Source organism: Otolemur garnettii, unplaced genomic scaffold, assembly GCF_000181295.1.
Source record: "Otolemur garnettii isolate 467f Iridium unplaced genomic scaffold, OtoGar3 scaffold00017, whole genome shotgun sequence".
Lineage (NCBI taxonomy): Eukaryota > Metazoa > Chordata > Mammalia > Primates > Galagidae > Otolemur > Otolemur garnettii.
Window position 1 is genome coordinate 9682265 of NW_003852412.1, and position 23942 is coordinate 9706206.

Consider the following 23942-nt stretch of genomic DNA (forward strand, 5'->3'; position numbering starts at 1 on the left):
CTTGGGAGGCGGAGGCAGGAGACTCGCTTGAGCCCAGGAGTTGGAGGTTGCTGTGAGCTGTGATGCCATGGCAGTCTAACCAGGGGAATAGCTTGAGGCTCTGTCTCAAACAAACAAACAAAAAAAAAGGGCTGACATTGAAGGAAAAGAATGACCTTTTACATGTTTCTGGAAAACAGTAGCCAAAGAAAGAAGAATAAACACTGTGGTGTCAACAAGACCACAGTTAGCAACATCTAAAAATGTAAACATAAGCACTTGGAGAAATATGGCAAGGAAAGCAGACATCTACATCAGAAAAGGAAGACGACTTCTTTCAATCAAGTCAAGGAAGCCACATTAAACTGGTTCAAAAATATGAGGGCAGTTAACTCCTGAATCTCTGGGCAAAAAATTTGCACAGGAATTTGGGATGAAAGGCATCCAGGCTCAAGAGGTTGAGTTGAGAAATTTAAAATGTGACACGTGATCTTCCAGGAAGTCTTCTGTGTTAAATCCAATGAAGTTCCAGTAGAGGTTGTGGAAGACTTCATCAGAAAGTTCTCAGACTTCACCAGAGGCTTCAAACATGGTGACATCTTTCACACTGATGAGTGCAGACTCTTTTTCAAGGCAATTCCTGACAGGAGCTTCATCATGAAGGGTGACAAATGTTAAGAGCAGAAAACAGTTCTGCCTTATGCTAGCTCAACCAGAGAGAAGCTAAAGCCCTTAGTGACTGGCAAATCTATAAAGCCACATGCATTCAAGCCCAAATATCTCCCCATCACTTGGAGATCAAACAAATGCTTATTGATGACTGGTATCCTCCTCTATTTGAGGAGTGGGTAAGAGGTATCAACCAAGAAATGAAAAAGAAATGGTCTATTCTATTGATAGTAGACACTATCCTGGCTACCTGCAAGTGAATAGACTCACAAATGTGACACCGAAATTTCTGCCTCTAGACGCAACCTCAGAAATCCAATCTCTTAACCAAGACAACATGAAAACGTTTAAAATGTACTATCAAGCCCAACTCCTGCAGTGGGTCACCACTAAAACACAAACCTGTGGTCGCCTGTGAAAGCAACTTCATCTACTGCATCAGTTAACACTCTGGATCAGGGGTCCTCAAACTTTTTAAACAGGAGGCCAGTTCACTGTCCCTCAGACCACTGGAGGGCCAGACTGCGGGCCCCAGGACAAGTCGGCTGCTAAGCAGGACAGGCAGCGGCAGCAAAAACACCTGGCAGGACGGATAAATGTCCTAGGCAGGCTACATGTGACCCGTGGGCTGTAGTTTGAGGACGTTGCTCTGGATGTTGTCCTCTGGGTTAGTTCTGCTTAGAATAAAGTTCAGCCATAAACAGTAGAGAGCACAATGTTTGGGCGCCATTAGATAGTCCAACTCCCATGACAAATCTCAAAGGAATAAGTTTTAGACATTTTGTTGCAATGGATGATGAGATGGTAACCTGTAATGAACTTGACCCAAAAGCAATTTTCCAAGGGATATTGACTGAAGTACAGACCAGAATAAAAGTGCATGAAACAGCTGATGAAGTGAAAGAAACAAGAGAGGATGACACAGAAACTGCAGAAACTCCAAAAGAGGAAGATAATCAGTCATCTGATAATGCAGCTAGAGTCACCGGCTGCAGAAAAATGCAGGTATTCTGAGCAGTGACCCAGCACTGAGAAAGCTTTCTCTACTTACATTTGCAGTAAGAGTAAGAAACAGATTAAGATTGTCCCTTTTCTCAGAATGAATAAACCAAAAGAAAATAACAAATGTATTAATTTTGTATGATACTGTGTATATGATTTTACTGTTTTGATTTTACTGTATGATTCTGTATGATAGTCTCTAATAAAGGCCATACAATAAAGTAAATTACATATCAGTACAGTAGGCCTCATTCATTATGTTGACCACCTCCATATATTGACCAGTTTGTTACAATTCTTGGGGTTGTCAACTTAAAGAGGTTCTATTATAATTAGGAGATAAATGCAGGCAATTGACATATAAAAATAATTGCAAATGAGCGATACAAACAGGTCTAATAACACTGATACTTGGCTCGGCGCCTATAGCTCAACCGGCTAAGGCACCAGCCACGTACACCTAAGGTGGCGGGTTCGAATCCCCAGCCCGGACCCGCCAAACAACAATGACGGCTGCAACCAAAAAATGGCCGGGCGTTGTGGCGGGCGCCTGTGGTCCCAGCTACTTGGGAGGTGGAGGCAGGAGACTCGCTTGAGCCCAGGAGTTGGAGGTTGCTGTGAGCTGTAATGCCACGGCTCTCTACCCAGGGGGACGGCTTGAGGCTCTGTCTCAAAAAAAAAAAAAAAAAAAAAAAAAAAACACTGATACTCTTTGAAATGCAAATTAAAATAATCAGATACTTTTTTATTTAGCAAAGACTGAATGTGTCCTGTGTTGGTTCTAGGGGGGAACACATCTTTTTGAGAAAGAGCCTCAAGCTGTCGCCCTGGGTAAAGTGCCATGGCAACACAGCTCACAGCAACCTCCAACTCCTGGGCTCAAGTGAGTCTCCTGCCTCAGCCTCCCAAGTAGCTGGGACTACAGGCGCCCACCACAACGCCCAGCTATTTTTTGGTTGCAGCTGTCATTGTTTGGCAGGTCTGGGCTGGATTCGAACCCGCCAGCTCAGGTGTATGTGGCTGGTGCTTTAGTCAGTTGAGCCACAGGCGCCGAGCCAGGAACATAACTCTTGTTTATGTCAATTGCCCATAGCAAAACTTAAAGCTATAGTTTCTAAGCACCTAGCAATGACACTAACTGAAGACTTACAGTGTTTGGGAAATTAAAGAGATTACTTAGTGAAAAGAATCATTCTCACCTTTGTATGTTTCACTTATGTCAGGATGCAGACTGAACGCAGATCCAAGAGATGTGTCTTCATCAAAGAGTAAACTTTCAAATACCAAAAAAAGAAGGCAAAAACTATTATCATGTTTCTTAAAGACTAACATTTTAACTCATTTTTACACCTAAAATTAATGAAAGTTTTAGTTACACCACCACTAATATTTCTATTCCAAAGTGTTATTTCAGAAATGTACACTTTAATTAAAAACTTGTCCAAGATGAAAAATAAAGACTCATGCATATGGTCATGCTCATTTTTACAAATATTCTGCTATAATTTTTGAATATTTGGGGGTAAAGGATAAATATCACTACAGGTTTTAAACAGAGATGAAATGAGGCAAGTGTTTGAAGGGCTAATAGTGGTGGTTTTTTCCTTCACATTTCTAACACAGAGAACCTGAGATTAAAACCCCAGTGTTAAATCTGAGTGTATATTTTCATAATATGTGGTAACAAAATTCCTTTAATTTTTGGATTTTTTTTTTCAACTGAGACAGAGTCTCACTTTGTCATCCTCAGTAGAATGCCGTTGTGTCATAGATCACAGCAACCTCCAACTCTTGGACTCAAGTGATTATTTGCCTTAGCCTCCCTAGTAGCTAGGACTATAGGCACCTGCCACAATGCCCAGCTTTTTGTTGTTTAGCAGGCCCAGGCTGGGTTTGAACCCTAGCCTCCCTAGTAGCTAGGGTTTGAACCCTAGCCTCCCTAGTAGCTAGGACTATAGGCACCTGCCACAATGCCCAGCTTTTTGTTGTTTAGCAGGCCCAGGCTGGGTTTGAACCCACCAGCCCCGGAGCATGTGGCCAGTGCCCTAACCACTGAGCTATGAGTGCCCAGATTTATTTCTTAGCTACTCAACGCAGAACTCTGGTACAAAGACAAAAGACATATAATCACTGCCCCCAAGAAGCTCCAAATCTAGTAAGGGATACAGATCTAATAGCAATGATATACCACAGTCAGTATGTTACTACAGATATGTATTTATCTTTTCTGTTTTTGGAATTCAAAACTGGACAAAAGACATGAATAGACATTTTTGCAAAAAGGAAATACAAATGCTAAGTACACAAAAAGATGCTCAATATCACTAATTTATAGGGAAATGTGAATCAAAGCCACTTTATACTCATTACAACAGTTGCTCTAAAAAGTGAAAATTTTATTAAAAAAACAGAAAATAGCAGGTATTGGTGAGGATGTGGGTAAATTGGAGTTCACATGCTGGTGGGAATGTAAAATGGTATAGTTACTGTGGAAAACACATGACAGTTCCTCAAAAAATTAGACATAGAACTACTGTTTCTTCCAGCCATTCCACTCCTCGATATACACACAAAAGAATGGAAAGCAGGGACCTGAACAAAGCTTTGTATACTTATATTCACGGAAGCATTATTCACAACAGCCAAAAGGTAGAAACGAACCAAACATCTGTCAGTGGATGAATGGATAAATAAAATGCAGTTTACGCATGCAATGGAATATTATTCTGCCTTAAATTCTGACATACGCTACAACATGGATGAATAAACCTGGAAGAAAGTATGCTAAATGAAATAAGCACAAAAGGATAAATATTTCAGGGTCCTGGGGCAGCACCTGTGGCTCAAAGGAGTAAGGTGCTGGCCCCATATGCCAGAGGTGGCGAGTTCAAACCCAGCCCTGGCCAAAAACTGCAGGAAAAAAAAAAAATTTCATGGTCCAAATTAAGTGAGGTACCTAGAATAGTCAAATTCATAGAGACAGAAAGTAAAAAGGTAGATATCATGGATGAGAGAAGAGGGGAATATGGAGTTGTTTCTTAATGGGTACAGAGGGTCAGTTTGAGATGATAAAAAAGTTCTATAGATAGTGGTGATGGGTACAGAACAATGCGAAAGCACTTGTTGCCACTGAACTATACACATAAAAATAGTTAAAATGTGTTATATTTTATCACAGTAAAAAATTAAAATTGCAAACTTTCCAGAATCTTAGGATTCAACAGGCAATCATTTGTACTAAAGTGTGTCTATGTAGTTTGGTACTAAGATACTTGGGGGGGGGGCTGTTATTTGTTTAGTTCCGTGTTCATCTCTCTTTTCTTTTTTTACATTTTTTATGGAAAGTTTTGAACATCGACAAAAAAAGCAATAATAGTGTTTCTGTCATCTAGGTAAAACAATTATCAGTTCAAAATCAATGTTTATTCTCTGCTTCTGCTCCCTGCTGTCTCTTAATGTATTTTGAAGCTAATCATAGATATCTTAATTCATTTCATGTGGAAATATTTTAAGAGGACTCTTTTCAAAGATAACCATAATAACCACACCTGTAAGAATAACCATATTTGGCTGGTGTGGTGACTTACGCCTGTAATCCTACTACTCTGGGAGGTCAGGGTGGGAGGATCCCTTGAGGTCAGAAGCTCAAGATCAGCCTGAGCAAAGCAATACCCTATCTCCACTAAAAATAGAAAAAACAGAACCTTCTCTGAAGGTGATAAATTAATGGCCAACAAACACATGAAAAAATGCTCATTGTCCTTATGAGAGAAATGCAAATCAAAACCATCTTGAGATATCACCTAACCCCAGTAAGAACAGCCCATATCACAAAGTCCCAAAGCTGCAGATGCTGGCAAGGGTGTGGAGAAAAGGGAACACTTACACACTGTTGGTAGGACTACAAACTAATACAGCCTCTTTGGAAAGAAGTATGGAGAATTCTCGAAAAACTAAAATAAATCTTCCATTTGATCCCCCAATCCCATTACTAGGTGTCTACCCAGAAGAAAAAAAAAATCATTTTATCATAAAAACATATGCACCAGAATGTTTATCACAGCTCAATTCACAACCACCAAGAGGTGGAATCAACCCAAGAGCCTATCTACACATGAATGCATTAATGAACTGTAGTATATGTATACCATGGAATACTAGTCAGCCATAAAAATGGAGACTTTACATCTTTTGCATTAACCTGGATGGAGTTAGAGAACATTCTACTTTGGTAAAGTATCACAAGAATGGAAAAGCAAGAATCCAAAGTACTCAATACTCATATGAAACTTGTAGATGAATACACACACACACAAACACAATTAAACTCAAGTGGGGGGAGGGTGGGGGACTGGTGTGCTCTCACCTAACGGACACAATGTAAGGGTATACAGCACACCTTCTGTGAGGTCAGGGGTACACTACAACTTGAACTCTACCTAATGATCACAAACAATGTAACCTAATCATCTGTACCCTCATATTAATCTGAAATAAAAATAATAATTTTTTTGAGAGAGAGGGTCTTACTTTGTTGCCCTTGGTTAACTATGATGCCCCAGCATCATAGTTCAGAGCAACCTCTAACTCTTGGGCTCAAGCGGTCCTCTTGCCTTAGCCTCCCAAGTAGCTGGAACTACAAGTGCCTGCTACAATACCCGACTATTTTTAAGAGATAAGGTCTCACTCTAGTTCAGGCTGGTCTCAAACTCATGAGGTCAGGTGATCTGCCCACCTCAGCCTCCCAAAGCACTGGGATTACAGGAATAATAATATTGTTTTAAAAAATCAGCTGGGCATGGTGATATACATGTGTACTTCCAGCTATTTGGGAGGCAGAGGCAGGAAGATTGCTTGAACTCAGGAGTTTGAGATTGCTATGAGCTAGCCTGAGGCCATGGCACTTTAGCCCAGGCAACAGAGCTAGACTCTGTCTCAAAAATAAATAAATAACCATAATTATCACATTTAAAAACATGTATCATTCCTTAATAGACTTACAGTCTATAGTAAGCAGCCTCTAAAATAGCTCCTGATAAAAAACTGGAATTGGAGTGTTCCTCATAGAAAGAAACGTTAAATATCTGAGGTAATGGATACCTCAATTACCCTTATTAAATTAATTCACATTGTATGCCTGTATCAAAACATCACATGTACTCTATAAAGATATGTAACAATTATACATCCACAATTATTAAAATTTTTTAAAATAGCTTATGTTATCTTTTTATACATCTCCTGCTTCAGACCTAGAACCCATCATTTCCCATGAAGCCCTGGTTCCTTTTAATGGGATACTATACTTAGAGTTCACAATACTAATAGTATCATTAACAATATGATTACTGAAGAAAGTTATGTTCTTAACGTATATCTTGTTTGGCATGTAGAGATAAATTCTATGAAAAACACATAAAATAGGCTCGGCGCCTATAGCTCAACCGACTAAGGTGCCAGCCACGTACACCTAAGGTGGCAGGTTTGAATCCCCAGCCCAGACCCGCCAAACAACAATGATGGCTGCAACCAAAAAATAGCCGGGCGTTGTGGCGGGCGCCTGTGGTCCCAGCTACTTGGGAGGCAGAGGCAGGAGACTCGCTTGAGCCCAGGAGTTGGAAGTTGCTGTGAGTGTGATGCCATGGCACTCTACCCAGGGAGACAGCTTGAGGCTCTGTCTCAAAAAAAACAAAAAAACAAAAAAAAACACAGAAAATAATTCCCTTTCATGTAAATATTCTGCCAAATCAATATATAATTAGGTTTACTTCTTTCATCCAGCTTTTGGTTTTTAGCAATTTTTTTTCCATGTTCATTTAATTTTATAATTATGTAAAATTTACGTCATTCTAATGAGAAATGAAGAAAATAAGATTTAAGATGTCTAGCTTCTATCCCTGTACCTTTGCCTACCTTTTCTCTCCCTCATTTTAAAACATTTTATGGTTTATCCTTCCAATTTTTTTAAAATATAAGAAATATGACAGTGTTAACAATTTTTCTATTTTTAATTGTTTAAATGATAATGTTTGGGCTTTATTGAGTTAACTAAAATATATTATTAAATTTAATGTCACTTGTTTCTTAAAAAAAAAATGTGTGCTCACACACATCCCTTCATCCCTTAGAGTAACATTCTATACATATGTTTCTCTATTTTCTTTTTCCCTTAATATATCTAGATTCATCATTCTACAGATAGAGATACCCCTTCTTCCTTTTAACTAATTCATAGTACCCCATTATGTGAATCCTTAGACAGTTTTAAAAGACTTTAGAAGTAAAATAAACTCTTAGAAAATGTATGGAACTATTTTTTGTTTTCCATTCCCTATCACAAATATATATAACATACATAAATCTCACATACTTTACAAAAAAAAAACAGGTTACCTGGGGGAAAAAAATAATCATTTAAAAAACTCAAAACATCTTGGCTCGGCATACGGGGCTCAGTGAGTAGGGTGCTGATCACATACACCAAAACTGGTGGGTTCGAGCCTGGCCAGGGCCTGCTAAACAACAACAACTACAACCAAAAATTAGCCAGGTGTTGTGGTGGGCGTCTATAGTCCCAGCTACTCTGGAGGTTGAGGGAAAAGAGTCACTTAAGCCCAGGAGTTTGAGGTTGCTGTGAGCTGTGATAGCACTGCACTCTACCGAGGTGACATAGCAAGACTCTATCTCAAAAGAAAAATAAAAAAGAAAACCTCAAAACATCCTAATAGTTCTAAACACCAACAAAATTAACAATGAAAAAAAAACTGCAGTACAGCCTCCTGATAAAAGAAAAAACATTTTCTTTGTTCATTTCTATTTGCCATCACCAAGGATTAAAAATTCATTTTAGAATATGAATAATTACCATTACTGTAGTACATTTTTCCAAGAAGAAAAGCAATCCATTAATCTTAATGTTCCTAAAATCAGGGTTATTTTACCTCTTAAAATTTTGGGGGAGATTTTTTATTTTTAAAATCACACAAAAAGAATATGGAAGAATATGGTGTACATGTATAGGTTGGTGTAATGAAACTATTCTATATCTTGATTGTGGCACAAAACTGTGTTTGTCAAAATTCACAGAACTATGCACTAAAAAAGGTGAATCTTACTGTATGTAAATTCCACCTCACAGTGTGGCAAACTATGCTACCCCAAAACATGCCACTTTGACATAAGGATTACTCTGAGCTAAAGACAACTTGAAAAACAACAGCTGCAAGGATAGTCTAATCTTCCCCTTTTCCTCCTGAAAATGAGAGATAAAAATTCCTATATAATAGAGACCCTGTGTGTAGTAGAATACAGAGTCTTCTGCAGCCTACGGAATTCTGTACAAATAGATCTTGTAAAAATAATTATCTTCCTTTACGTTCTCTATATATTTACTTTTCCACAACTGCCTCTCTTTGTTCAATCTAACACAAAGTCACACACAAAAAAACAGTTTTACTGTTTCTTTGGGTCTTCATTTCCTTTTGAGGGCTCCCACATCACATAAAACTTATCTCTGTTAACCTATTTCAAGTCAAGTTAACTCTTAGGCTCACATGAGACCCTAAGAGGGCAGAAGTAGAATTTCTGACCCCATTACAATCTTAATTTAAAAATGAAAATAAAAAAAAAAAATACAGTATTGCCCCCAGAATCCAAATGCCCCAGAACTCAAACAACTTGGAATCTGAACAAAAAATTCAAGCAAAATTTTGGATTTGCCCAAAATCCAAATGCTGCTTTGGAATCCAAAGCAATACACCCAGCACAGTTGTGTTTTTGTGCGTTAAGTTTCCCATCATTCAGTTTGTTATAGGAAGCTGAAGTGAAAGCATGTCATGCAATTTTCACTAATTTTATGCTTTTGTTTCTGTTTGGTGTTTTTATATAAGAACTAAGTGTACTTGCCATGCGTCCTAGAAAGTGTAGTGAGGAAAATAAGAGTTAAGAGTTAAGCCCTTAGAGCTACAATTATAGTTAAGAAAGATCTTATCGCTAAGCGTGAAAGTGGTACACGTGTGGCTGATCTTGATACTGTATTCAGGATGCCTTACTTAATTGTTCACACAATTTTGAAAAATAAAAAAGCTATCAAAGCAGCTGATGCGGCTGACCTCTAGGAGATCGAAAGGTATGGAAGAAATGGAAAAACTCTTAGTTTGGATTAATGAAAAATAGCTGGCTGGTGATTTCTGCGAATAATAATTTGTGAGAAAGCCAAGGTCCTCCAGGATGATTTAGGGACGCCTGATACTAGTGCTCAAAAGGAGAAGCTGAAAGCCAGTAGAGGCTGGTTGGAGACTTTAAGAAAAGGACTAGGATCCTTAGTCTTGTTATGCATAGAGAGGCTGCCAGAACTAATTCAGAAACAGCAGAAAAGTCTGAAGTGGAGTTTAAGCAGTTTGCAAAGAGTGAAGGATATATTTTGAACCAAGGGTTAAATTTTGATAAAACAGCCCTTTTTGTATTTTTAAGTTTTTATATTTTTAATTTTATTATTTGCATTTTTATTCAAATATTTTATTCAAATAAAATCTAGTGTATTTTCTATTAAAATCATTTTGAAAATTAGAGTTTGTGGGACCCAGGAATGGATTAATCCAGTTTCAATTATTTTAAAGGGGACAAATTGTCTTGGAACTCAAACGATTTGGAACTCGAATGGGGTTCTGGAATGGATTAAGTTCGGATTCCAAGGTATCACTGTAATATAAAAATGTTGACATTCCATATGTAACTTTACAAATTTAACATTATCCCAATAAAATTATCAAGACTTTTTGTTGAAGTGAACAACTGATTCTAAAGCTGGGACTACAGGCATCTGCCACAATGCTCAGCTAATTTTTAGAGATAATCTTACTCAGGCTGGTCTCAAACTCGTGACCTCAACAGTTCCACCTGCCTCCGCCTCCCAGAATGCTAGGATTACAAGCATGAGCCACCCAGCCTGGCCTTATAAATTACTTTTAATGTGATATCAGCACATAAAGTGACAAATCAATAAACAGAATGAACACATATATATAGGAATCTGGTATATTAAAGAGGTGGCACCTCACACTATGAGGAAATGATGAAATTTTTCAAAAAATTGTATTGAACAATGAAAAACTTATCTAGAAGAGTTTAGTTGATCCATACTTCACATTATACTCCAAAAAAAATATTCTGCATGAATTGAAGATGTAAATGTTTAAAAAAATGAAAAAAAAAAAGTACTAGAGCAGGCTGAGTACAGTGGCTTACACCTGCAATCCTAGTACTTTAGGAGGCTGAGATGGGAGGATGGCTTGAGCCCAGGAGGTTGCTGTGAGCTAGGCTGACATCATGGGGAAAGGGGAATCACTCGATTTTTGTGTATGATACAATTTAAGTCCTAGGCACAACGCTGAGCTGCCCACATGTGGAGTAGCCCCAAGGAAGTACCCAAGTCTCAGATTAATCGCTGAGTGGTACAAGTATCCAGCAGACTCAAATAACACAGCAAAGGCTGGTGTAGCTACCAAACACAAAAGCAAAATGGTATGTGCAGTCAGAACCTAATCAAGCTGTTTTGCTTGTTAAACAAAAAAAAAAAACAACTCTAGATTTTAACAGGAGCAGGATTCCATAATATAATACTCAAAATATCCAGAATACAATTCAGAATTGCTCAACATGCAGAGAATTCCCACCCAATGATTCAAATGTTGGAATTAAAAGACTCTAAAGCAGGGCAGTGCCTGTGGCTCAAAAGAGTAGGCACTAGTCCTATATGCCAGAGATGGTGGGTTCAAACCCAGCCTGGTCCAAAACTGCAAAAAATAAAAAGACTCTAAAGCAGTTATTATAACCATTTTCCATGAAATAAAGGTGAATGCACATCAAAAGGATGAAAAAATGACTTTCTCAGCAGAATAAAACTATAAAGAAACAAATGGAAATTTTAAAAGAAAAAATTATAATCTTTGAAATAAAAAAATCATAACCTTTAAAAAAATTCAGGCTCAAAAACAGAATGGAGATGACAAAGGAAAGAGTAAGTAAATCTGAAGATACAGCAAGAGAAACTACATAATCTGAAGAACTGACAAAAAAATAAAGAAAAAATAAATAGAGACTCAGAGATAGTATCACAAGGTCTGGAAAGGAGAAAATGTCAGTACAGAAAAAAATATTCAAAGAAACCATGATAGAAAACTTACTAAAGCTGATGAAAGACATAACTTTCATGCTCAATAAACTCTAAGCAGGAAAAACACAAAGAAAAATCATGCCCAGACACATCATAATCAAACTGCTGAAAATCAAAAATAAGAAAAATTTGAAAGCAGAAAAAAAAAGTTACATAAGAGAATACATTCAAATGGTGGGAAAAGGGTGTTAACTACAAGGGAGTTTTGTTGGGGTGATGGACTGTTCCAGATCTTGATTGTGATGGTTGTTACAAGATTTCATGTATTTGTCATAATACTCCCAGTATACCAACAAGAGCAAATACTAATGTATGTATCTCATAAAAGAACCAGAAACTTGGATGCCATCCTTAATTGCTGCACTTCCCTTACCCTCCGTATCTAAGTGACCACCATGTGCTACCAAATTTACTTTCTAAAGATTTCTCAAATTTGGCCCCTTTTGCTCCATTCCCACTGCACCCTCATCATCTTAGTTTGTTACACTTTGATCCAAACCTAACCTCTTCAGTCTTGCTTGCCAAAGGGGATCCCTGCTCTAAAGTACCAGCTTTAATCTGGAAGTTTCTTAGAAATACAGACTCTCAGACCCCACCCCCAAACTCCTGAACTGGAGTTTTACTGAAGTCACATTTCAGTAGGATTCTGGGGGGATTCAGAAGTATATTAAAATTTGAAACTCCTAGTCTAGGGCATACCAGTGAATGAAAATCTGATGGTGTTCTTCCATTTAAAAGCCTACAAGCACCCTACACATATGCAAGATGTAGGTATGAGTCCTTTACTGTGCCTTCACCCTACTTTCCTCTCCAGGCTCATCTTTTACCACTCCCCACCTCACATATAAGATTTCAATAAGTTAACTGTGTGCACATTCCAACACATAACACAATGATATGTCCCACCTCTACACCTTCACCCACGCAGTTCCCTTGGTCTAGTATACCTCCTCTTCATCTGGCTAAATTCTAATCCGTATTCAGGGCTCTTTATGGAATGTGCCCTTGCAAACGCTGATGCTCGCCTAGGTTGTGGTAAGAGTCTTTTGGCTTTTAAACCACCTTGGATACACTTCCATCTCTGGATTTCCCACATTATATCGCAATTATCTGCTTAATGTGTTCTCCCCAGCTGGAAGGTTTCTCAAACACAGTAGCCTCATCCCTACTGTCTATAGAGACCACACTCAAGGCTTTTAACAGACCGCAATACAATGCACATGAGTTACTTCCAGCAAAATGCATTTGAGCAGTTCAGACCCTGGGCTTTTTTGCCCGCCAAACGTTGTTTTAAAACCCCAGTGAGCGAGGAAAGGCTTTCTAAAAACGCTATAAAACACCCACAATAAGTAAACCGCCATCTTATCCCTAGTTGGGGTGGGAGTAGGGTGCACAGACGGGAACTACAAGCTCTCGGCTCAGGCCCGGCAGCCCCGCAGGCCTGCGTTCTCATGGTCACAATTTCCTCTTAAAACTCCGAAGGCCTCAGAGGCGGCCCGGGCTGCCGATGTGTGGGCCTGGCGCGAGGCTACCGGTGCTCTGGCCCTAAAGGGGTCACCTTCTCCAGGGCAGCTCCTCTTCTTCCAGGTCGCTGTCTGTCACCGACCCCTCTATCACGGTTTCATCACTGTCCCAGTCCGGGGCCTGGCCGCCTTCCTCCATCTTTGCCTCGCATTCAGTTTTTACCCTCCTCTAACTCCCCGTTTCCTCCAAATAAAAGGACGTTTTGAGGGCCAGGAGAAATGTGAGTTAAATATAGTAATAATGAAATTCGTAGCAGGAGCCGGGCCTTGCAGGGTTGCGGGCCAGGACGCCCCGAGGCCCAAGACGCCCCGAGACCACGAACGCCGCGCGGGTTGTCGTCGGGGAAAAGCCCGGCTCAGCCGTCTGGCCGAACGCCACCAGCAGGGGGCAGCGGCGCGCCGCACGTCGGACACGCACGCTGCGTGTGGCCCCGCCCCGGCTCTCGCGGCCGGTAGCGGTGGATGGAGCGCGCGGGTGGGGTCTGATTTCCCAGCAGCCTCGGCGTGGCCAGCCGTCGCTAACGTTTCCCATCCTAGTTAGCTGAGCTTAGAGTGCTGTGGGGTTGCTGCCGCGGGACTACAAAGGGTACCGTGCGGCTTTCAGACCTCAGACTGAGCCTGCGTATCACCACGAGCTGGGACAGTGTCCTGAACCAAAGCACCTGCAGTGCGCTGTCCGCTCTTGCCTGCTCCCGCAGCCCCTGCTGTCATGCATTCTGTAGCTAGAATGTGGCCTTATACCCGGTCCACTGAACCTTCCTTCCCGTTTAATCCCGTTGACACTCCATCAAATGTCCCCCGAGGTAGGTAAAGTGGATATATTTATCGGAAGTTTTTAGATAGTTAATCTAATTTATGTATTTGTTTGTATTGTTATCTTTAGTAACTCTCATTGCCCTAATATAACGAATTGTGCAGAAAAAGACAAGGTAAACACTTTCTTTTCCCCAAACCTTATCAATTTTTAGATAACCTCCCAAAGTAGTAAATTACTATTTTTAATGAAGTACTAGAGTTTTACATATTTGATGTGTTTCGATCTATTTGAGTTTTTAATTCAGAGTACTTCAAAACAAAATGAGCTTCCGCTTGCCAATTGACACGACGATTCAGAGCAAGACTGAGGTCCTTTCCTGGGCAACTGTTTAGTATTCACCTTTGAGTGGCCATCTTCTAGCACCCAAGAAATCATTTAAAAGATTTGTGGCATAAATGGATGGAGCTGAGGTTTCCTGACTCTTAGCTATTGCCCTTTGCAGCACATGGAGTGATTTTGCCAGTGTTATTATTGTTTTTGTTTTTGCTATTAATACTTAGATTATATTTAAGCCACTGCTGTTTAAAACACCAGTGGTTTTTTAAACTTACTCAACTATTTCTCACCTCAGCTCTTAAGTCAGGCAGAACAGTAATGCATATGCAAAGACCTTCCCTGCCCACATCTGTCCATCTGTATCTTTCATGTTCAAGTCACACCTAAATTCCTATCCACTCCTGCTCACACACTCTCTTTTGACCATCTACTTCTGTTTTCACAGCAATTGTTTTCACACCCAGGAAGAGGCGGTTGGTGTCTCCAGATGCCCTACACCAAAAGGCACGTGCTTCAGGCATTTGGTGACTTAAGAACAATATGGATAGGTCTTTGGAAACAGCAACTTTTTTTTAATGCACAATTTTTTAAATTTATTTTTTATTTCAAATTAATGCGAGGGTACAAAGTTTTAGGTTATATTGTTCTCACTTCCAGGGTAAAGTTCCATTTGTAAAAGAGCCCCTCACCCAGGGGGTGTGTTATTCATCTTTACAATGTGTACATTAGGTGAGATCCAACCTCATGCCCTCCCTCCTCCTGCCAATCATCCTCCCCCAAACTAGACTATATTTGTGTTTTATTGTTCCTATGAGCATGTAATTGTTTATATATTGATTTCATATTAGTATGGAGTACATTGGAAATTTATTTTTCCATTCTTGCAATACTTTACTAAGAAGAATGTGTTTCAACTACATCCAGGTCAATGTAGAAGATGTAATGTCTCCATCCTTTATAATGGCTGAATAATATTACATGGTATACATTACCACAGTTTGTTGATCCATTCATGGTTAAATGAGCACTTTGGTTGCTTCCACAAGTTATCAATTATGAATTGAGTCACAGTAAACATTCTAGTGCAAACGTCTTTGTGGTAAAATGATTTTTGTTCTTCTGGGTACATACCTAGTAATGGGATTGCAAGATCAAATGGAAGGTCTGCTTTAAGATCTTTGAGGATTCTTCATATTTCTCTCCAAAAAAGCTATATTAGTTTGCATTCCCACCAGCAGTGTAGAAGTGTTCCCTTCTGTCCACATCACGCCAGCATTTGATGTTTTGTGACTTTGTGATGTGGGCTAATCTTGCTGGGGTTAGGTGATATCTTAGAGTGGTTTTGATTTGCATTTCTCTGATGATTAAAGACAATGAGCTTTTTTTCATGTGTTTCTTAGCCATTTGTCTGTCATCCTCAGAGAAGTTTCTGTTCAAATCTCTTGCTTACTTATAGAAAGGATTGTTTGCGCTTTTCTTGTTGTTTGAGTTCTCTGTAGATTCTAGTTATCAGGCCTTTGTCAGATTCATAACATGCAAAAATCTTCTCCCATTCTGAAGGTTGTCTGTATGCTTTGTGGTACTCTTAGCTGTGAAAAGCTCTTTACCATGATCAAATCTCAGTTATTTATTTTTGGTGTTGCTGCAATTGCTAGGGGGGATCTTCCTGATAAAGTATTTCCCAGGGCAATATCTTCAAGCATTTCCCCCATACTCTCTTATAGAATTTTTATTGTTTTGTGTCTTAAATTTAAATCTTTTATCCAACAAGAATCAATTTTTGTCAGTGGTGAGAAATGTGGGTCTAGTTTCAGCCTTCTACATGTGGATAACTAGTTCTCCCAGTACCATTTGTTAAATAAGGATTATTTTCCCCAGTACATGTTTTTGTTAGGCATATTGAAGATCAAATAACAATATGTGGCTGTGTTCATCTCTAGGTTCTCTATCCTATTCCATAGATCTACATCTCTGTTTTTGTGCCAGTACCATGCTATTTTGATCACCATAGTCTTATAGTATAACCTGAAATATGGCAACATGATGCCTCCAGATTTTTTTATGTCTAAGAACTGTATTTGCTATTCAGGGTTTTTTCTGGCTCCATATAAATCGAAGTACTATTTTTTCAAGTTCTTCAAAGTATGACATCAGTGCCTTAATGGGGATTGCATTACATCTATAGATTGCTTTGGGTAGTATGGACATTTTAACGATGTTGATTATTCCCAGCCGTGAGAATGGTATGTTCTTTCATTTGTTGACATCTTCTGCTATTTCCTTCCTCAAAGGGAAATGGCAACTTTAATCAAAATAATATATAAAGAAACCAGTTTTACCGTAGGCTAATTGATATAAACAGAAGTTAAGTTCCTACAGCATATTTCTGGTCATGATAACATCACCAAACTTTAAAGACCAAAACACTTCTAATATTAATATTGAAATGAATGTGAGCTATAACATACATTTAAGAAATATTAATAAAAACAATATAATTACCCAGTTCAGGATGGCAGGTGGCTGAAGCCTGTCCTTGCAACTCAGGGCATAAGGCAGGAAGCAGCCCTGGGTAAGAGGACATCTCATGGCAGGGTGCGCCCACACACCCTCACCCTCAGACTGGGACCTAATGTGTACATTTTTAGGATGTGAGAGGAAACTGGAGTACCTGAACATGAAAAAATATCTCCTCATCAATGTGACATAAGGAAAATGTTACCTCATCAATGTTATAATGAAATACGAGTTGAAGATCTGCTGTAGACAAAATTTCTGGGCCTCAAATTCAGATTCTTATTAGGATATTTTTTTCTGTGGTGGAAAAAAAGTTATTTTTGAATCTTCTATTTGTCTTTTATTTAAGAGAGTTGGTAAGATTCAAAGCATAAAAGAATAGCAGAGATGAGTCTCATAAATGCCAGTGTGATTTTAAAGAAAGCTTTTGTTTGTTTGTTTTACAAAATCCAAAGTTTTAATGCAAGACAGAAGTAGAAGAATGGGCAAGAGATCTGTATTAGGAATCTAGGCTGCAATGCAATTCAGACTGTGCTAGGCAGAATGAGTAGTCATGTACACCCCATCAGCTGTAAAAGTTACTTAATGATCTAACTAGTTATAGGTCAGTCACATCTGCCAGTTCTCCCCTCCTCGCTCCTCTCCTCTCTCCCCTTTATGGTCATAAAGTAGGGTGACCAGATTTTAACATCTGTAAGGCGGGACAACATGGCGGGGGGTGGGAGGACAGAGCGGGGGCAGGCGACGGGGCAGGCAGGGACTGACAACAATGCAAACTTTGATAAGCAGTTCTCGATAATCACTTCTCAGCAATTATTTATTACAGTTTAACATTATAAAATTAACAAAAATAATATAAAACTCATATTCTGGAGAAATAGCCATATGGCGGCCAAAAACCGTATATTCCCTTCTTGTTCTCCAGCCCGTTCGTGCATTCTTTCCAAAAATCGGGACTTTTTTAAAACACCACGGGAAGCGGGACAAATTGTTGGAAAGCGGGACTGTCCCGCCAAAATCAGGACGTCTGGTCACCCTATCATAAAGGCTATCATGACTATGAGCTGGAGAAGAGAAAAACCACCAGATTTACATCTTGGGGAAGTAGCAAACAGTCCTTCAGCTAGAGATTAGAGGGCAGGATGATGTATAGCTAAAAATAGTAACTTGGGGGGAAGGTCTAAGAACTCTGTGAAGGTCTCTCAAAGTAAGGCAGGCTTTGAGAATGATCTCATCTTTGTGGGATTCTGAATCTTAGTAATAAAGGACAACTTTAACCCACATGAGTGTTTGGCTTTTGCTCCTGGTTCTGATGCCCCAGTTACATACCTGGTGCCCAAATATGGGATGATGCCTGGAGGCTTGCAGTAAGTATCCAAGTTTTCCCTACATGCCATAACTCTCCAGGTGATAGGGACAGAGGGACCTTGAGAACCCTGACTTGGATTCTACTCTAGAGGCGTCATGAGATGTTTGTCCTGAGGACTCCTCAGCAGGTCAAATCAACATCCTTCATCCCTAAGGAAAAATCTGTCCTTTATTCTGGTCTGGTAATGAGTGCACGCCTGTTTCTGTTTGTGTACACACCTGGTTATGGGGCACTCTGATCATGAGCGCACCTTCTGTTTCTGTTTGTTCATGCACATGGTTACCAGGGTACTCCCTGTCTCCACTTGATTACATACCTCTTATCTGATCTATGGTGATGGTCTCTGGTGTTTGTATCTCTGGAAGAAAGAGCACTGGGGTGAATCCTGTCTGATTGGGCCACTTATGAGTAGTACCATCTGACTAAAAGGAAATTAAAATTCTTTTGTAACAGAACAGTGTTTGGCCTATGTACGTTCTGGACCCTGAGGAAGGATGGCCCTTGAATCATTCATTCTTTATATTATTATACTATTTTACAGCTTGAATTGTTTTGTCAATGATCAGGAAAATGGGGTGAAGTTCTATATGTGCAGCTTTTTATATCTTTATATAATACAGATGCAAGAAAAGAGGGGAGTCTTTTGATGATTCTGAGAAAAGTCAGCCATTTGGGAGAAAAATGTTATAAGTTCAGGATGAGAATGATCACTGCAAACTGGCAAGTGAGATAAATGAGGCCAAAATTCCTGTGCTCCCAAAGGTTCCAGACAGGGACCCTCTGGAGACAACCCCCCTTTACCCAGTGACGGGGACCTGGGTGTGGTATCCCCATCTAAAAACCATCACTCAGTTTGGCCAGTGAGCCAGCCAGAAGGACGTATGTTTTAATTCTTTCTTTTTGCTTTATGTCCTGCTAAGGTTTTAAGTTTGCTGGGCTTTCTGGTCTACATTCTGCCTGCTCTCACTGTCTTCACTTTTCAGATAAGGTGTCTCTTTCATCTCCCTCCTTCCCAATTTAGATCCTGGCTTTAGAGAAAGACGTATTCTGGCAGTATACTTAACCTCCCATTCAGTCCCCAATATTTGACATAAACTCCAAAAGCAAGGTATTTTGATAACCAGATGAAGACAGAGAAGGGCCAGCAGCAGGCCTCATGAGCAGAAAGAAGCTTTTCAAACGGTGGCTAACATTATGGTAGAAATCCTGGCTAAATTCAGAGGCTAAAGCAAGAAGACATCAAGAATGCTCCCTGCTCTGGGAGCTGCACCCTGCTTGGTCTCTAGCCAGCTGGGTCCCTAGAGAGAAACGCCACAGGTAGCAGAGCTCAAGCTAAAACCAGCAGAACACCCTCTGAGCTGGCCTCCTCCACACCCAGGGACCCTTTAGGACTACTTTAATCTGATGAACAGACCCCAGCCTCACAACCGTTTAACTTTGTCACACCGGGAGGTCTGAGCCTCAGCTAACTGTCTCTGTTAAGGGTAAGCAAACTGATTTTGATAACACTGGAGTCACTTCCGCTCTTCCTGAATTTTTAGGATATCTGTTTCCCTCTCGTGTCTTCATCATCAGAATAGAAAGTAAAAATACCACTCCCTATGTATTCTAAAGCATCTCTGCCTGCTGGGAAATCAAATCCAATTGCCCTACCCGACTATTTGAATGAAATCTTAAGGTTAAACTAAATACTTAATTTCTTTAACAACATTGGTTTCTTCTCTTAGACTCTTATTGGAGAAGCTCAGCTGAGACTTTATCTACAACCTCTTTTTCTGTTTTTCTAAACTTGGTGTTAAAAGGAACCAGTATATAGGGGGGAGAGAGAAAGAGAGATGTCAAAAGACATTGGTATGAAGATATATTTTTGGTAAAGGAGGCTAAAAGGAAATAAGATAATTTCGTATAAGAAAGAATCTTATGTAAAAAAATTTGTGTCCTAAAGTTATTGGTGGTTTAAGAAAGGAAATTTAAGACAAAAACAGAAGGGTTAAGCACATCGAAGATTGTTCATGTAAATTGTGAAGGTTCATGAAAGAGAATTTAGAAGGAATTTTGTATGTGATTGGGTTGCCTACAGTGAAAGCAGACTCTAGTAAAAACAACATAGTTTTCTGTTCTCAGTTTGTAAGTCGTATGTTTGAAACCTCTTGGATTTCTGTTCTGGTAAACTAACGAATAAATATATCTAAAATTCAGAACTCAAAGGGTCAATCTATCACTATAGAGTTACTACAAAGTTTGTGAAGCTGTCTTTTTGCCTGCTAAAAACTGTGGTTGCTAAGTTACGGATTTTGAGATGAAACTCAGAAGAAAACTCAAGGACATGGAACCAGCAAGTTCTAACAATATAAACAGCCGGTTATTTATTTGAAACTCAAAAATTAAAAAAAAGGTCCTCTTTACTCCTTGAAACTTCACCCACTTTTTCCCGCTGTTTAACATTATGAGTGAAAATCTTTAATTGGCACAACTATGTCTAGTAGAGTATCTGGGCATATTCTTAGCAAATGGCTTCTTTTGTTTTACATTGTATGCCCAGATTTGATTTCTGCTCTTCCATTTTTACTAGAATGTGGTTGGAAGAGGAGCACCAAACATTGATCAATTCTAATTTTCTGCCCCTGTATTTTCAGCTATATAATAAGATTTATTTTTGTCCCACTTAGAGGCTATCCTCTAAGATGCTAGTCAGCACCAGGTATCAACATTTATGACAATAACCAGACACCCACCTGTATGAAAATGACCACGCTTCTGAGCAACTGCATCGCTTACTGTAGCCCTCTGGACAGGCATCCACTCCTGCCATGACAGCTGATTGCAGAGCCCACTACTCAGGCCACTTTTCAGCCGGAAGCAGTCAGAGTGGTGAGTGGCCCATTTTCCAAGGAATTGGGCTCTGCAAATCAGAGGGAGAAATGTTAGGTTAGGCAGTTAGTTAGACACAAGCAGGGTAGGTGGCAAATACAGTTAGGTTATTTTGGCTATTTTAGACTAGCCTGAAATGTCACACTGAGTTGCCCCATAGGAATGGGGCTAATGAAGACCCTGTAGGTGCAGGACGTTGTTGGTGGGTTGCCTTGAGATAAAGGCTAATCAGCGTTCCAGGACTTTCTTTCTTTTTTGCACTTTTTGGCCAGGGCCAGGTTTGAACCCACCACCTCGGGTGTATGGGGCTGGCACCCTACTCCTTTGAGCCACAGTCACTGCCCCATTCCAGGACTTTCTTACATGTACAGGCAGATGTTGTCATACTGACGTGGGTTGTTTTAGGAACAGCTCAATTAGGATCCTATGGATGGGGCTCAGGGGGTCCCCAAGGATTGACCAGATATTTGGTCTATAATAGAGGGTCTCTAAGCACTGACCAATGAAAAAGAAGTAGAGGAACCACAGAGTAAAGATATTGTCAAGGCTTCCTTAGAGGGTCTTGGGGGGATGCACACAGTTGAGATAACAATGTCCCTAAATGAACTACCCTCATTAACATACAAAAATCACACCCACCAATGCCATGACAGTTTACAAATACCATGACAACCCCCTTGCCGTAAACGTCTAAAACAAATCTCATAGATGTGAAATCTAGAAATAAGAACAGGGAATGTAAGAGGAGAAATAGCCTCAAACCTCCTGCTCAACTGTAAAAGTTACTTAATGGTCTAACTAGTTACAGGTCAGGCACATCTGCTAATCCTCCCCGGTTCTGACACCATAAAGGCCATTAGGACCCTGGGTTGAAGAAAGAAAACACCAGATATACAGCTTGGGAAAGTAACAAACACAGAGCCCTTCAGCTAGAGATTAGAGGGCTGGATGATGTATAGCTAAAAATAATAACTTTGGAGGAGGGTCTAAGAACTCTGTGAAGTTTTCTCAAAGTAAGGCAGGCTTTGAGAATGATCTCCTTGTCTATGTGGGATTCTGAATCTTAGTAATAAAGGACAACTTAACCCACATGAGTGTTTGGCTCTTGCTCTTGGTTCTGGTGTTGCACTTACAAGTGTTTGAAAGAAAAAAGAGTTCAGAGTTTTTTTGAGTTTGTCTGAATTAAAAATTTTAAAACAGGCTCAGCGCCTACAGCTGAGTGACTAGGGTGCCAGCCACATACACCAGAGGTAGAGGGTTCTAATCCAACCCAGGCCTGCCAAACAACAATGACAACTACAGGCAAAAAAAAAAGCCAGGTGTTGTGGCACCTGTAGCACCAGCTACTTGGAAGGCAGAGGTAAGAAAATTGCTTAAGCCTAAGAGTTTGAGGTTGCTGTGAGCTGCCATGTCAGAGCACTCAACCTGGGGGCTATTCTGTCTCAAAAAAAAAATTTTTTTAATAGATTAAAATGTATCAAACATACAAAAATCTAGGACTTCATTAAAAAAAATAATTGGCTACTTTGGGAGGTTGCTAGGCACCATTTATTATGCTAAAATTAATAAAGGGGAATAAAGCATTTGTCCTGCTTTTCCTACACAGTCTATATTCAGGATAACCAGAGTTGATAAAGGAAAAAGAAATTTTTTTTCAATATAAGATTTTAATTTTCAGTGCCCTACCCATTTAGAGAAACTATAAAAATGATCTTTGAAAGTATAATCTTAAAAATTTTCTTTATAGAAAAATCATAGCTAACGAATGCAGGAGATATGATAGAATTGGAAAATCACTATTTACAACCCATAAAACAGTGGTCTCTAGAAAATGATTATTATAACTGCTAAGTCATTGATTAAAAGGATGATGGGGGATTTTATAATGAGTAGGTCAGGCTAACAACATTTTTTTTTTTTAGCACAAAATAAGGTGGATTGAGGAAGAACAAGTTACATTTATAGAACAAGAGAGTGATACATTCACTACAGAGGAAGAACAGGCCTCTCTCTCATACCAAGAGGCCCTGGCTAACACTTAAATCCGCCAATCAATTTTAACATCACTCGGCTCGACGCCTGTGGCTCAAGTGGCTAAGGTGCCAGTCACATACACCTAAGGTGGCAGGTTCGAATCCAGCCCGGGCCCACCAAACAACAATGATGGCTGCAACCAAAAAAATAGCCAGGCGTTGTGGCGGGCACCTGTGGTCGCAGCTACTTGAGAGGCGGAGGCAGGAGACTCACTGGAGCCCAGGAGTTGGAGGTTGCTGTGAGCTGTGATGCCACAGCACTCTACCCAGGGGGGCGGCTTGAGGCTCTGTCTCAAAAAAAAAAAAAATTTTTTTTTAACATCACTCAAAGGACAAGAAGATACATTCCTCCTGGCATAATGCAATAAGAATACATAGCACTACCTATGAAGTATTATAGGCAAAAAATACATTAAAAACTTGAATCAGGTAGAGCAATCTGTTAAGCAACATGAAAAGGATAGAATGGGCCAAATTTAGAATGTGGGAAATTCTACAGGACAAATGACTTGGTATCTTTCAACAATTAAATATTATATGATCAAAAGAATTGAATAGGAACTAGGAACTATTTTATTTTATTTTATTTTTATTTTTTGAGACAGAGCCTCAAGCTGTCCCCCTGGGTAGAGTGCTATGGCATCACAGCTCACAGCAACCTCCAACTCCTGGGCTCAAGCAAGTCCCTGCCTCAGCCTCCCAAGTAGCTGGG

General features: G+C 39.7%; 1 protein-coding gene across 1 annotated transcript in view; it reads right to left on the reverse strand.

Moving 5' to 3' along the window:
- ANKRD31 (ankyrin repeat domain 31) overlaps nt 1-13486 on the reverse strand; it is a 178688-nt gene extending 165202 nt beyond the window's left edge. The window contains exons 1-2 of the mRNA XM_012802743.1: nt 13383-13486; nt 2850-2923 (exon numbers count right to left, since the gene is read on the reverse strand). Of these exons, the coding sequence (XP_012658197.1) occupies nt 2850-2923; nt 13383-13486 (178 nt within the window). The remainder of the gene's footprint in view (nt 1-2849; nt 2924-13382) is intronic.
- Between the last annotated feature and the right edge of the window lie 10456 nt (nt 13487-23942).